The following is a 15,745-nucleotide window of genomic DNA, read 5'->3' on the forward strand; positions in this document are numbered from 1 at the left end:
CTGAAACAGAAATAATATAGGTGGGCTATAAACAAGAGCAATTCATCTCTCCATTTCTCAGTATATAAGTCCAAAATAAAGACACAGGTGTAATCCAGTCAGTTAAAGCCCTTCCTCGGGTTCATGAATGAAAGACCAAGAGGACATGATTGTCCCTTAACATAAGGCCATTGAGGAGGGCCTGCTGGCACACACCTGCAATTCCAGGACTATGTAAAATAGGAGGACTTGGCAGGAAGGGGTGGGCTGCAAGAGAAGCGTGGGCTACATTGTGAATTTAGAGTACAGAACAAGACCTGCTCTCAAAAAGACTACGTAAATAAATCTTCACACAATTTGAAGACCCATCACCTGAAGAGCTCGCCCTTCAGGACACACTGAGACCATAGCAATACCGGAAGAACCTCCTCAGCCTGTTCCTAGGCTCCCACTGCACAGCTGCTTTCATGATCAAACAGAATAGGAACCCCATCTTTTGTTAGACACGTGCCAGCTTCAGCTGTGGCGTAAGCAATACTATAGTGGACAACCTTGCCCATCCAACGTCATCTGCACGTCAGGAGTCAGGGTTCTGATACACAATCACAAAGGCCTCTTCAGAAGGCTAGCAGTGACCCACATGGCCACAGGACTTCAGGGTGCCCTTACTCAACAGCCTATCTTCCATCCCTGTAAGACAATGGCAAGATGGTCTGGAGCCTCGCAGTGGCACTGTGAGCCATCACTTCCCACAGGAGCACTCGGCACTTTGGGACCCTCCACTGACCAAGCACCTGGGCAGCCACTGGGCTGACGAGGACATAAGCAGCCCTGGTGTCAGTTCTCAGCCAAGCCTCGCAGTAACCCTTGACAAGAGCCAAGATGGAAGGACAGTTGCCTGTGACTGCACAGCAGGCGGGCAACAGTTCCAGCCTTTGTTGTATCCCCCATGTGTGCACATGTGTGAAGGTGTGCACACATTGGAAGACTAGAGGAAGGCATCAGGAGTCCTCTATCAGCTTCCACTGTAGGGAACAGAGGAGCCCCTGAAGGACTAAAGCCCGCAGAGAATATGTTGTGTTGACATGGGTATGGCCATGTTGAGGGCTCCAACTCCTCAGCCTTACAAGAGTGGCAAAGCCTGCTGAGGATCAGGAGGGATGGCAAAGCTTCCCCCCAGACTCCAGGTGAGAGTCATCAGTGCCCACAAGGACTCGCAGCTTAGCTCCCTCCTCTCCCAGATGTTCGCTCCCCCACAGAGACCTCCCCCGTGCTGCACCTAGTGAGCTGGGGTGGGTAGGTGCCTTCCATCAGAGCGCACGTCCCCACCTGACCCTGTGTCTGTTCTTTCTTCATTCCCCTGCTGCCCCAGTCAGGGTTCGGTATCCAAGCCTGGTAGCAGCGCACAGTTCTCCATCTTCTGCCTCAAGACAGGAATTCTCACTGGACCTGGAACTTGCTGTTTGCTTGTTTTGTTTTGTTTCTCCCAAGACAGGGTTTCTCTGTAGCTTTGGAGCCTGTCCTGGAACTCGTTCTATAGAACAGGCTGGCCTTGAACTCACAGAGATCCATTTGCCTCTAGGATTAGAGGCCTGTGCCACCACTTTTTTTGAGTAAACAGGCAGCCAGCAAGCCTCAGCATTCCAACTCAGCACCCCTGCCAGCACTGGAATTAGAGGCATATATGGCCACCATGGCGAGTTTTAACTCGGAAGCTGGGGATCTAAACTCTGGTCCTCAAATTTGCACAGCAAGTGCTCCTTACCTGCTGAGCCAGTCTCCCACCCCCCAGTACACAGACAGCTCTCCTATCCGCCTGAGAACTCACTTGCCCCTGGCAGATGAGGAAAGGGGTCAGGAGCATGCCTCGCTCCTAGAATCCACCTCTTTGGAAATGCGACCAAGACCTTGTTCAACGTTTTCCCGGGTAATTCGCACACAAACAGGCTGGAGACTGTGAGCTTCTGATCTTACAGACAACACAGAGGCAGATCTCACTCAGCAAGGCAACCAAGCCTGGGCAGAAAATGGAAAGTTCTAGAGGGGTGTATGTTTTCCTGCCCTGAACTTTCTGATTTGGATCTGCAGGGCTTTGTGCCCTCCCACCGGCTACATTGCCTATTTATGCAAAATAAAAAGATCAAGAAGGAGTTAGTTTTCCCTCAAGTTCATTCTCATGACTATGGCACCACCCACTGGCAGAAGCTGGAAAGGCAAGGGCTAGGCAGAGCCAGGAGAGCACAGGCATGACTCTGAGCATGACAATACTACCTTGGTGTCTGTGTTACTCTTTGATAATGCGGCCTGGCCCTATATTCACCCAGGCACTGTTAGCAAACCAAGCAGTGCACAGGGCCAGGCAGCATTGATGAAGAGCAGCACAGACCCCAACACAGACAAAACATGAGCACAAACTTGTGCACATGTACAGGTCTGGGAGGCGGGAGCCTCGAAGCTCAACCGCTCCACTGCTTACCTGGAGTACTAAGGTCACTTCTCCCCTGAATCATGGAGGCCACCTCCAGTGGGACAGGTCAGAGCACTGCCCTGGGGCCCAGATGATTAAGAAGGAAATGAGGCGGCACAGTTAGATGCTCAGAATCCCGGTGGGATGACGCACACAGACAAGGTCAGATGAGGGGACACTGGACTGAAACCCAGGTGACAAGCTGGGAGAAAGGTCAGGAGGGCAGACCAGAGCAGCAATGACAGTCATCCTGAGGCAGGCCCAGCGCCACAAGTGAAGTCAGGAGAGCTGCAGTCAAAGGCAGAACAAGGGCCCCTGGGGCTGGAGGCTAGCCTCAGCAAGGACAGTCTCCTCAGTGAGGCAGGAGGACAACACTGACCTCCCCCTGTGCTGTCCCCAGGACAGACCTCAGGAGTCTTCTGATTTGCTTCTGGCCCAAAGAAAGCAGAGTCCAGCCTGCACCCCCTGCTCCCTCTCTGTTCCCAGTAGCCCTGTCCACAGATAGAATGAAACCCTGCAGGCATCTACGGAAGAGCAGCTCAGACCAGAGGAGAGGCAGGAACACACCCAGGGCAGACGAGGAGAAAGAGCCATAGGAAGTAAGCTCCAGAGTAGGGGGCGCAGGAGGGTCTGGGTGTGGACTGGGCTTGAACTCCAGGACTAGCGCCTGCTGCCCTACTGTGTGGTATGCTCCAGTCACAGCTAAAGAGACGGGCTACTATTCTGGGTACAGACACCACGGGAGGTGGGCAATGACCAGAAAGACACTCTGTCCCAACAATCCCAGGCAGGAGGTGGCACTGCCAATCACGGTGCTCAGACTAGGAGTCACCTATGACTGGTATCTAAGGCATAAGACAACAATATCCAAACAGAGCTACCAGATTTGGATCCCAAGGAAGCAGGGACTCAAGCTCCATGGACCAGACTTGCCACCTGCCTCCTTAAGTGGCCCATACCTCTCTATGGCTGGCTCAGCCCCTCAGAGACAGCAGCAGTGACAATGTCACCACATCTCTAGGGTAAGATAAGGTCACACGAGCTAAAGCACATTTTCCAGGATGGCGATAGCTACTCCACATTTTTTAATTTTTTTTTTTTTTGAAAACAGGGCCTTGGCTACCCTGGAACTCACTATGTAGACCAGACTGGCCTTGAACTCACAGAGACCCACCTGAGTGCTGGTCATAAAGACATGTTCAACCATGACCAGCCTGAGTGCTACAATTTTTATTGGCATCATTGCCCACTTGTCCTCCCAAGTCATCCTCTTCCTTCATCCCCAGGCTCAAGCAGCTTCCTCTTCCCAAGTCCAGTCTCTCGTCAAGCTCTCCTGAGGTGCATGCACACTGCTTTTTCTCTTGAAGCTTCTCTACAGAAAGGGTGGCCTCTGAGACTGTCATCTCCTTTCTACAGCCACCAGAGGGCACCCAGACGCACCAAGCTCTAAGGGCAGCACCTTCCAACAGAAGGAAGCCAGCTTCACAAGGTAGTCCCCAGTCCACCACCCCACCAAGGCCCGCACAGCCACCCCAAATGGCTGGCAAGGTTCGTTCTACACACACAAGCTGTGACACAGGTGGCTCCCTGACCAGACTGAATGCTGTGCTCTGGTCTAAATTCATCGTGTAAACTCCACCCACCAAAGGGACAGAACCAGAAGTGGAGCTTTGGGCAGTGCTTGGGGTGATGGGGCCAGGGGCACATCCTTTAAATGAGGTAAGTGCTCTTTAGACAACCAGAGGTCCCACGTGAACCCAACCATAAGACGGCACCAACAGTGATCTAGGGAGCAGGCCCTCCCCAGACAATTCACGGGTGAGAGATCAGCTTCTGCTGCTCACAGGCCATCCTGGGTTTCTGGAGCCTACCAGAGAGACTCATCAGGATACCATAATAAAGAAAATATAAGCAAGCAACCCAGAGGCATTCTGTGAGAAACTGCTCGCAATGCAGTGGCCTGCCAAGGATGCAACGGCATGATACCAAAAAACTAAGAAACAGCCTCACTCCAGGATCACTTAAGTACACAGCAAAACCCAGGTTTGAAAGTCTGATGCAGCCTTGAAAATCTGTTAACCATTACCGAAGCCTTCAGCTGCCTCCGTGTGGGTGGCTGCTGGCTAGCCAGGATGGTAGGTGCCAGGACGGTAGGCACTCCAGACTATGAGCCCTCAGTAAAGCTGCCCTTCCCAGTCACAAGCACCCACAGCATGCACTTCAAGAGTGAATTCCAGAACAGCCAAGGCTACACAGAGAAATCCTGTCCTGGGGGGGGGGGGGGGGTAATTACAAAAGTAATAACTGAGCAGAACTAGGAGTATCACTCACTTGCCTAAGCATGCACAAGACCCAGGATATTGGGGCTGGAGAGATAGATTGTTGGGTGCATGTTCTGATCTTATACAAGACCAGAATTCTGTTCCCAGCAGCTGGGCATCTCACAACTGCGTATGACTCCAGCTCCAGGGCACCTGACACTCTCTTCTGGCTTCCAAGGCACCTGTATTCATGCATACATACACACATACACATATTTTTCTTATTTAAAAATCTTAAAAACTGCCTCAGAGCAGATCTGGTGAAGCGTGAAAACAGAAGAATTATCAAAAGGTCCCACAGGCTCACACACAGCCAGGACACTCCTGCTTAAACAGCATCAGTAGATCTATCTGTTCAGTGCCGAGTGTGAGAGGGCAATGTGAGAACAGTAAACAAGGAGCAGCACAGGGCGTCTGGGCCTTGCTATGGCAGGCTGCACAGCCAGGCCAGTATGTCCCTTGTGCCAACTTTGCCAGGTCAAAATACTCAGGGCCTCTCTGGGGTTCCCTGTCCTGAATAAACCCTGTGTTCACATCAGCCCAAAGAGGGGCCTTTAAGTGAGGTGGGGTCTTCCTCCTCTCTGCCCAGCAGGGCACTAGCTGAGACCCACAGCTCACAGAGACAATGCACTGCAGACCCCCTGCAGGCCCACATCTGTACCTACCACAACAGGCAGCTGCTGTCAAGGGAGATGCTCTCTCCCTGGTTAGCCTTCAGAAAAAAATGTCAGGTCCTTCCGGCTTTCATCTCATGACAACTTACAGAGACCCTAAGGTTCTAAACCCAGAGAGACTGTCCTACACAGACCCCAAAATAAGTGCAGGGTCACCTCCCACTGAACAGCTCCTAAGCAGGTAAAACACTGGCCAGGCAATATGCAGGGCCAGCAATGCTCAGACCATAGCTGAAGCCCAGAAAGCCAAAGCATTTGCCCACAACACCAGAGTTCAGTCAGGGACACAGACGGGACTCTGGCAGCACCCACACTTCAGCTCTTAAATAAATGGTAGATCCACAAGGCATACAAGGAGCTAGCAAGGCTCAAGACAAGACCACGTGCAAGCCATAGCTCCTACAGGGCCCAGCATGGAGGTGGTAAGCAGACCCTTCAGCCACCCAGCAGCTTTGTCCCTGCTGATGTCCCACCCTCCACACTGAGGCCAAGGCCAAATCTTATTCCCTGGGACCCAAGCAGGGTTGACTGTGCCAGAACCTCCAGACACCCGGACCTAGTAGGCAAGGCAATAAATATGCCGCAGATCTGGCCTCCCCGTGAACTGCTGCCCAGACCCCCACACTGCTATGGTGCTGTGGAGTCCAGAGTCTCATGGGTAATTCTAGCACATATGAACAGAGGCCAGGGCACTTACCCCATTCTGGCTGTTACAGTGCCGGGTGCTGATAATGGCCCCTGCCTCCTCAATCATCTTCAGGATGGTTCCTCCATGAACATTGCCAGCCACATTGGCATCATCTGGCCGCATGATCCTACAGCAGGTAAGAGACATGAGATAAGCCTCTTCAAGAGAACACTACTATAGCAGTCACCCCGGAGAGAGAAGCAAGTGTACCCACAGGAAGGACAAGAACTTCCCACACATCTTGGCTCTCCCTCAATGCAGCGTGTCCACCAAGGCAAATCTGACAGGCACAGAGGGGACTTCACAGTCCTCTTTATAGGGGACAGAAGGCAAGTAGAGGACCTTCCCTTCCTGAGGTCACAGGTGCCATAGGGAGACTCCTTTCCTGGTCTGAAAGGACTGACAAGACCACTAGAAAGAAGGTGGCTCAGCTGCACAAGTCCCTCAGAGAGCATGTGCCAGGTTCACCATGGGCCAGGTCTCTGATTACAGGTGAGATGAACAAGCACAAAGACAGGCTAGGTGCCAACCCAGGAGCAAACCCCAGAGCAGAACTTATCAGGAGGCCCAGAGGACAGGGTAGTTGGAGCTGTTCTAAAAACTAGGCACAGGCCACAGCTTCAAGACCTCTGGACTAAATACTCACAGGTCCACTGGTTGCCTGTCCTCAAGGGATGCAATGTGGTACCAAGGACCCAAGGCTGGGAGCTGGGATCTCTCAGGGTCAGGGAGAATAGAAACACTAGCTCATTCTTCCAGAAAAGAGATGTTGCACTTCCTGTCAGCAGACAGCCACTCAGAGGCTGCACAAAAGCTCAGGGCTCTCAACAAGCCAGTTCGGTGCTATCACAAACCGCCCAGACATCCACATCACTAATAGCATGTATTGGGAGCATGCCTATGTGTCTAACGCTATCTGCAGCTCACTCCTGCTGAGTGAGGTCCCAGACTAGCAGGTTCAGGCCTAAAGCTGCCAAGCCTTCTTACAGCAGTAGCTGGCAGTCTGAGTAAGTCAGGATTCTGAGAGATCAGGCCTGGCCCCAGTTCTGAGCAGGCGGGACTCCAGGACAAGAGCTGCCAATCAATTACTTAACTGGATTAATCATTCCTTCACCTCTTCAGCTGTAAAATGTACATGTCACAGTAGTGACACCTCAACGATGGCTCAGGAAGACAAAGAGCCTGGGAACATGCCAGGGCCCTGCTGCCCAGCCAGGGGACTATGCACAGCTGGCACCCAGCACATGCTAAGCAGTGCTGCTCCCTTCACCACATACTTAGCCAGCTGGGCTGAAAGCTTCAAAGAGCCAGACGTAAATGGCAAACACTCATGATGCCACCCACCTTCAAGGCCACCCCTTCACCAAGTCAAACGGTACATAGCGACCAAGCCTGCCTGACACCGGGGTGTGGAGCTGCAGAGTGGCTGCACGCTGTAACGGTAACGTGAGGTTTAACAATGCACAAGGAGTCCTAGACTATGAAGGCAGCTTCTAGAACCTTCACTTAAGTATTGTAAGAATTTGTGTTTTTCACAGAAGCTCCCAAAAAATTTAGTGTCTAGGGTGCTCAGCCAAAACTGAGGCAGCTGTATCCCAGCCCTCTCCCCAAGGCTCGAGGAGCATCGTGGAAGAGACGGGGTAGAGACTAAGAACCAGAGGTTGAAGAGGACTGGGACAAAGCGATGTCTTCCAAACATGAAGGGACTCACACCAGCTACAGGTGCCTGCCAGACCTGCACCACAAATCAACACTACAGCAAAGGGGAGACCTGGGAGGGGGTGACGATCCCACCCTAGCAAGAGGAGGTAGTGGCAAATGGGGGCTGCTAGAGGAGGGAGCCAGACCTATTACAAGTCCCCACAAATAACTGCACACGCATGGCTGATCTAAAGCTACTTATGTGTGGATGTATATATGCACACAATAATTTAAGGATTTATTTGTGCTTATGTGTCTGTATGAGTGTATGCTACATGTGTGCAGGGACCTCTGAAGGCCAGAAGTGGGTGTCAGATCCCCTAGAGTGAGCCATGCAATGTAGGTGCTCAGAATTGAACTCAGGTCCTCTGGAAGAGCAGCAAATGCTCTCAACTGCTATGTCATTTCTCCAGCCCCTCAACAATAATTTTTAAAAAATAATGATGGGTACAAAGCCAGATATAGTGGTTCACACCTGTAATCCCAGCACTCATGAAGCTGAGGCAGGAGGATTAACATTACCTTAAGGCTAGCTTGGCAACATAGCAAGAGCTTGTCTCAGAAAGAATAAGGAATAACAGCGGGGACAATCTGGGCTGGAAGCACACTGGAGAGTGACCAGCTAGAAGCTCCAGCTGTCCCTGGAGAAGGGAGATGTCAACTGGACTGGGACTGGGTTTCAATTTTACATCCCATCAGCCTAATAGTCTACTGGGCCATCTTCTCCGCACTCGCAAACTGGCCAGGCCCAGCCATTCCTGCAACACCCTGCAGGTGTATTCTCAGGGTGCAGCCCACATCTGCCCCCGGGACTGCAGATGCCCATGCAGTCCATGCAGTCCAGGGGGCAGATATGAGGTAGGGAATGCTGCTCTAAACCGAACGCAGGCATCAGAATAAGGGAGAAGGACCAAGGTCAGAGAGCCATTCTTTTCTGTGGTCTTTGGTTTTTGTTTGTTTTTCAAGATAGGGTTTCTCTGTGTAGCTTTTCACTCTGTTAACTAGGCTGGCCTTGAACTCAAGAGATATTCCTGTGCTGGAATTAAAGGCGCATACTACCACCCCAGGGGAAGTGGTAGCCATTCTTTTTATGAATTATTTATTTTTATTTTATGTATATAGGTGTTTTGCTTGTGTCTGTCAGTGTGAGGTTGTCAGATCCTCTGAAACTGGAGTTACAGGCAGTTGTGAGCTGCGATGTGGGTGCTGGGAATTGAGCCCAGGTCCTCTGAAAGAGCAGTCAGCGCTCTTAACCGCTGAGCCATCTCTCCAGCCAAGAAGCCATTCTTAGCCACAGCCTCACAGCAGGCATTGTGGCCACACCTGTTCTGACAGCACCTGGCCCCAAACTCCTTGGGCTCTTTCCAAGGTAGAGCCCAGCCCAGAGCCCTGCGTGGAACCCATAACCTGGGTTGAACCTGGTTTATTTCTAGGACCAAGCCTCACCCAACAACTAGGAAAGTGGCTGCACTTGGAGTTAGACCTTTGCAGGTGTTAATTAACCCACACTGCTTGTAGCCAGAATTCGTGACAAAGACCTGGAGCAATCTAAAAGCAGGGCAGATGGATTTCAGCCCTAGAGCTCGCAGCGGAGCAGCATGGGGACAAAGGGACAGCAGAGGCTCACCTGTTACAGGGTGAAATGTGCTCCTCCACAGGCCACGCTTTAGACACTTGGTTCCCGGCTGGGAGCACTAGCTGGGGAGATTCTGAGAGTGGGGTGCAGAGCCTAGGCAGAAGCAGGGGTAAGCCCAGTTCCTGCCTCACTCTCTGCTTCTTAGGCCACCATGATATGAACCTTTGCCTGCCTCCCACTCCTTTGCTTTCCCCACCGCCATAGACTGAAGGAAACCAGGAGCCAGACCCAATCTTCCCTTCCTATATGTCAAGCTCTGTGGTCTGGAAAGTGGCAAAAAGACGAGGTAGGGCGGACTCTTCAAAGTTACACAACCAGTGACCTACTGCTCCAGATGCCCCCCAACACATGCCCCCTGCATGTGCACACGCACACACACGTACTTTTATTCCAGTTCCAAATTCACCAATGAACTAAATCACTGATGAAGGCAGAGCCCTCTGGGACCCTGCCATTTCCCCAAAGCCCCACCTCTTGCATCAGGAACCAGGCTTTCAATGCATGAGTATTTTAGAGTTCACATCCAAAACGGGCTCTAATGCCCTTAAAGGAACAGGGAAATTCTGAGACACAGAGAAAAGCCACTGCAGAGAGAGTAAGAGACTAGCGTGCCTCGGCTACAGCCAGGAAACACCGGAGATCCCTGGAAGCCAGCAGAAACCACGAGGCAGGAAAGACTGACTCCTGGATCTGACATCTTCATTTTGGCTGCTCTAAGTCACTCCCACAGCAGGGCCACACCCCCACATCCATCCTATCCCCTTCAGACGCCTTTCCTTCTTCCCCTGAGGCAACAGTGTGTGGCACTAGTGAGCCATTCAGAGGCCCCACACCCCGTTTTGGCAACAGCTTGGGAGGGAGATGACCTCTGTCTCCTCCTCCCGCAGCCCACTGAGACAGCGGCCAGTATCTCTAAATCTGCCTTGGAAATGTCAGTGCTAAAATTAAACCACTGCTGTGTGGAAACCATGACAACTAGGGGAGGGGTGTGCCGGCTCCCTCCACTCAACAGAGAAAACCTAAAGGACTAAGACGTGGTCCCACCAAGCACCCAAAGACAAAGACAGAAAGGACCCTTGAGCCTATTGCAGGGGTGTGGGCAGGGCTGAGTCATACTAGCTCCAGCACAGACAGGTCAGAAGATCCCTCGGTCTCAGCAGGTACCCAGAGAACAAGGAGAGGGTGTGAGTTCCCACGTGGGCACAGTCAGAAACAATACTACAAACCCCAGAAGTGGGCAGGGGTAGGAGAACCATCCACAGCAAGAAAAGGTTCTAAGGGTGTTCTAGGCTCCACAGCAGAAAGGGAAAGCACCAACAACCTCTCCCAGACGCCCAACCTCATACATGCTTGGGGCAGGGAAATGACCGAAGACTCCATGTGTGGCCCACAGACCAGCACCCACAACGTCAACAAGACAGTCTGACACAGGCAGGTGGGAAAGAAAGGGAGTGTTAAGTTGGGAGCACAGCCCCCATCTCCTCGCATCCATCCCAGCCACCAGGCCTGAGAGCTATATTGGTCTGGACTCCAAATCCCAGCATGCCAGGTCCTGACCCCTCCCTGGGAGGGTCAGGACCACTCCCCCAGGGTATTTAAGTGAAATCCCAAAGGAGAAATGCATGCTCTTTCCTCTCCCGCCAGTGGTTGTGTTCACAGCCTCCCGGTTCCCTCTCGGGGCCACCCATGAGTGGAGGAATCCCATTAAACCTGGATATTTCTTAATTTGGTTTGTTGTGATTTGGCTTGATTGGGATTTTTACATGGGTAGAGAGCTGGCATTAGGAAAAATTCCTAACAGGGAGCAGGGTGAGGCTGGGACTAGAGACCAGCCACAACCCCAGAGGCTCAAATTGGAAACATTCTGACCCCATCCAGAGCCAGGTCACCAGGGCTAGACTTCCTGAAGGGCTCTAGCAGGCCAGAGCATGGCCAATGCAGGAACTAACATTTCAAACATGGCGCCCACAGGTTTTGCATTTTGCCCTTCTCCCCCAATTCCCTCTGCCTTGCTAAAAACCATTAGATTACATTCCTAAAGCTGGCTATTTATTTGGCCACTTCCTCCACCTGAGGATGGCTACCAAGGTCCAGCTATCAAAGTGTTGAAGTCCAGTAATCAAAAGCCCCCTTGTGACGACCCTAATTAACATCCCAGTCAAAAATTAACCAACTCATCCTAAAAGGGCTCCCTTTTCCCTTCCTAAACCGCCATTTTCCTGTGGGTCACGTCCGTCTCCGCTCTATCCAGAGGCAGTCCTTTGTTCCTCTGGGGCAAATATCTCCCCTTACCCCTTGTTTGTTTTCCCTTCTCCCTCACTCTCTGTCTCCTGTCTTTGTCTCTTATTCCCTGACCTCTGTCCCTCTAGGGCAAGTCAATCTCCTTTGTGCTGAGAACTTGGTCTTTGGGGTCTTGTGCTGACTTCCCGTCCTCTCCCTATCTCAGCTTTGGGTGCCACCTAATGTCTAGGGTGAGTGTTAAGTTGGGAGCATAGCCCCCAGCCCTCAGACTTGAGAGTTGTATTGGTCTGGATTCCAAATTCCAGGATGCCAGGTCAGGGAGGGGGGTCAGGACCACTCCCACAGAGTATTTAAGTGAACTCCCAAAAGAGGATCATGTGGTCCCTTTTCCTTCCTCCTGGTTCCCCCTTGGGGCCACCCACCCAAGAGCGCAAGAATCCCATTAAACCTGGATATTTCTTAATTTGGTTTGTTTTGATTTGGCTTGATTGGAATTTTTGCGTTGGCAGAGAGCTCACATTAGGAAAAATTCTTAAGAGTGAGTAGACACAAGACCAGGGTATTCCTGATGGCCTCCCTGGCTACACGAGGCCACCCAGGCTGCCTGGCACAGGAGCTACATCCAAGTGTTCCCCACATATTCAATCTAGCACTGGATAGAGCTGTGATGAACAGTACCTGCTAGGCTAGGAAACCATGAAACTAGAACTCCCCAGACTAGGACTCAGAAGGGGTCAAGAAAGCCCTCACGGAAGACACTTTTAGTCCAAGCATTCAGGAGGCAGAAGTAGGCAGATCTCTGTGAGTTCGAGACCAGCCTGATCTACATAGCGAGTCCAAGCCATTCAAAGCTATAAAGTGAGACCCTGTCTCAAAAACAAAAACAGGATATGAAGGCAATTTGGCTGTGACATCTGTCACCCATCACCATGGCTTCTTCATTGCTTCACGTGCATCTGCCCCAAAGCTGTGCACTCAGTGCTCTCGATGGAAGAGGACGACCTTCCCTGTATATAGGAGAGCCTATCTTCAGACAAGGGTATATGAGTAGCTACACTCCCCTGCTACAACCTCCAAACAAGCTCAGAGAAGAAGAAAAATGATGGTGCATACCTTTAATCCCACCTAGCATTTGGGAGACAGATGCAGGTGGATCTCTATGAGTTTTGAGGCCAGCCTGGTCTACAAAGTGAGTTCCAGGAAGGTTACACAGAAAAAAAAAAAACCTGTCTCAGAAAAATAAAATAAAATAAAATAACAAAAGGGGGGGGGGAGATAAGAAGAGGAGGAAGCAAGGATAGTGGTAGTTAGAGCCACTCATCCTTAGAAGCAGTCAAGGTCTGCCTGGACCAGCCCCATCTCAACAAACCACTGACCAGACCAGTCTTCAGGGACTATGGTGCTGACTTCCTGAAATGCTTAATCTAAACAGGAAGAGGCTGTAGCAACCAAAGCCAGTTGTCATGGAAACTGTTTTACTGATCATTACAGAAGAAGCAACTCTGCAGCCTTTTCTGGCAACTACACCAGGGGAGCGGAAAGCAGAGGTGTCCCCACTGAGTAGTACTCAGGATGCCGTCTGGAGGCTCGGCCCTCCCCAGCCCTGATCAAACAAGAAGAGCCGTGGCCAGAAGCTATTGCCAGCCATCTAGACTTGCCGAAAGGCTGATGGGAAAGGAGACTGCCTGATCTAAGCCTGCATCCCACTGAATCTCAGATCTGACTCTAGTAGCAGGGCCTAAGGGCAGCTGGAAGGGGACAGATTCTAGCCCCAGCCCTCACATGATCATGGGAACTGTCTGGGCCTCACAGTCTGCTCCTACCACTTCTCAGACAGGACAGCTCTAGAGCTACCAGCTACCCTGAGGGTCCCCAGTGCCTCCCACCATGGCCAGTTCTTCTCATCACTCCCACTTCCCACCACTGGTTAGCAAAGTCAATAGCCACAGTGGCCAGGGACAAGTGCAGTGGCTGATCCCTGGGAGGGACCAGACCTCACACAACTCCCAAAGCACCTTCAGCAGCACTGCTCCCCATGAACCTGCAGGCAGAACTGAAATGGAAACTAAGCTACAGGCTAACAGGCTCATGCAACGGACACAGCCAACTGTAGGCTACTCGGTGTCCTTCCAGAAAGAGCATCTTGACCTGGCCCAGGCCTTGCATCTGTTGTCACAGGGATTGAGGCCAAAGAGCCCAGCAGACAAAAAGCAGCAGCCAGGCCCGCTCTAGCAGACAGCCCCACTAAAGGACCTGCTTCCAGCTTCCACTCCTGACAGGCCCAGCCCTGGGGGACTTCCTAATTAGGTGACTATCTGTTAAAAGCAGCCAAGGCAAATTATTACAGGTACCTCTAAGAGCTAGCCTTCCTGAAGGAGGGCAGTAACCCCGTTCCCCTGATCACCACAAGAGCTAGGCCCCAAAGAGAGGGTTTGCAGCCCTGCCCCTTGGCCTCCCTGGCCCTCCCTCCCTGGTCTGACAGCCTAGGGCTAGTGCACACCTAGAAGCTGGGGACAGATGATCCTAAACAACTTTCCCCCAACTACACCAAACTTCTCCCCAGAGGGAAGCCAGGGGCCACAGCCCTCAGAGCTCTAAGTCAGAGACCAACTCTGTGGAGCCCTCAGGGCCTTCCCCCCACACACACACAGCCTTGCCAGGGGCCCTCCCTGAGATGCAGAACCTGGGTCTTTGATTGCCCAGGGACACTTTAGCCTGAGGAGAAATGCCTTCATTTGCAGAGAGCACTATGGACAGGCCTGAGAGGTGCCAGACCTGACTGTAGCTTATCCAGGCAAAGCACCATGGTCATGTCAGATGTGAGTAAGTCACACGACAAGACAGGACCAAGCGCATCTCTCCCATCTTTGCCCCATGCCTTGTACACTAGGCAAGATGGGGTTCCCTGAGCCAGGCAAAGATCTCCTGGCCAGGATAGGCATTCCTCACCCCCACTCCCTCTCCTGGACTAAGAGACAGAAGAGTATTGCTTCAGAAAGAGCCGGGACCAGGCATCACACCTGCAAGCAGCGGAAACCACAGGCTCCAGAGCCTTGCGGTTCTGGTCCACTTCTTACCTGCACCCCAAGGACACCAAACATCCTAGGACCCAGGGTTGAACACCACAGCTCCGACCACCCAGGTATCAAGGCAGGTCTCAACATACTTCTCCTACTTGGGGAACCCCAGTTCCTCCCAGGTCCTCCCACGTCCTAACTCACTGTTTGACCTTCTCCCTGAGGCAGGCCTGGGTGACTCCCTTTCTGTGGACTTGAAGAGACAAGGCTCGCTGCAGTAGGAGCATGTTCTTCTGTCTCTGCTCCCTCTAGAAGCTGCAGCCAAAAGCAAGTAGGGGAGCAGCCCTGGCACCCAGTGCTGTGCCCTTTGGACTTGCCCCCTCCCTCCAGGTAGGCATTGCTTCCTCCCTAAGCAACCCCTGCTTCTCCCATACCTGGCCCCAGATATATCAAGCACACTTCCCACCCCAAGCAGTAAGGCACCTACTAGGCCTCCAGAGTAATGGTAACTGAGCATGACAGAGGATGACAGCCCAGGGGTCAGCCACATGAATGAATAATTCCAAAAAAGAACAGTCAGAGCTAATGCTTCTGCCTACTAAGTTAACCAGAAGTCACCTATGTGACAAAACCAGACGTCTGGGAGCATTTACAGCGGCACCCCTCATACACCAAAAGAAGGAAACAACCCTCATGTCCATCACTCCTAAGTCCATAAATGGAGCATCATTTGACCATAAAGAGGATTGGCGGGGAGATCAAGAGATGACTCAGAGGATCTGAGCTTGTATTCTCAGCATCCACATAAAAGCCAGGCTCAACAGTGTTGTAATCCCAGAGCTGGGAGGTGCAGGCATGAAGACCTCAAGGCATTTGCAGAACATGCCAGTCTAGCCATATCAGGAAGTTCCAGTGGAGAGATAGACCCTGTCCAACAAAACAACAAGAAGCCAGTGGAGAAAAATGGAGGGAAACACCTCACAGGGACTTGGGGCTCCACACACCTGCACAGACATGCACA

General features: G+C 51.9%; 1 protein-coding gene across 1 annotated transcript in view; it reads right to left on the bottom strand.

The window, feature by feature from the left end:
• Nucleotides 1-6,089: 6,089 nt before the first annotated feature.
• The window catches only part of LOC101998596, a 29,696-nt gene continuing 20,040 nt past the window's right edge, over nt 6,090-15,745 (bottom strand). Inside the window, exon 2 of the mRNA XM_026781873.1 lies at nt 6,090-6,256. Coding sequence (XP_026637674.1) covers nt 6,106-6,256 — 151 coding nt within the window. The 3' untranslated portion in view covers nt 6,090-6,105. The remainder of the gene's footprint in view (nt 6,257-15,745) is intronic.

This window comes from Microtus ochrogaster, chromosome 10 (assembly GCF_000317375.1).
Source record: "Microtus ochrogaster isolate Prairie Vole_2 chromosome 10, MicOch1.0, whole genome shotgun sequence".
NCBI lineage: Eukaryota > Metazoa > Chordata > Mammalia > Rodentia > Cricetidae > Microtus > Microtus ochrogaster.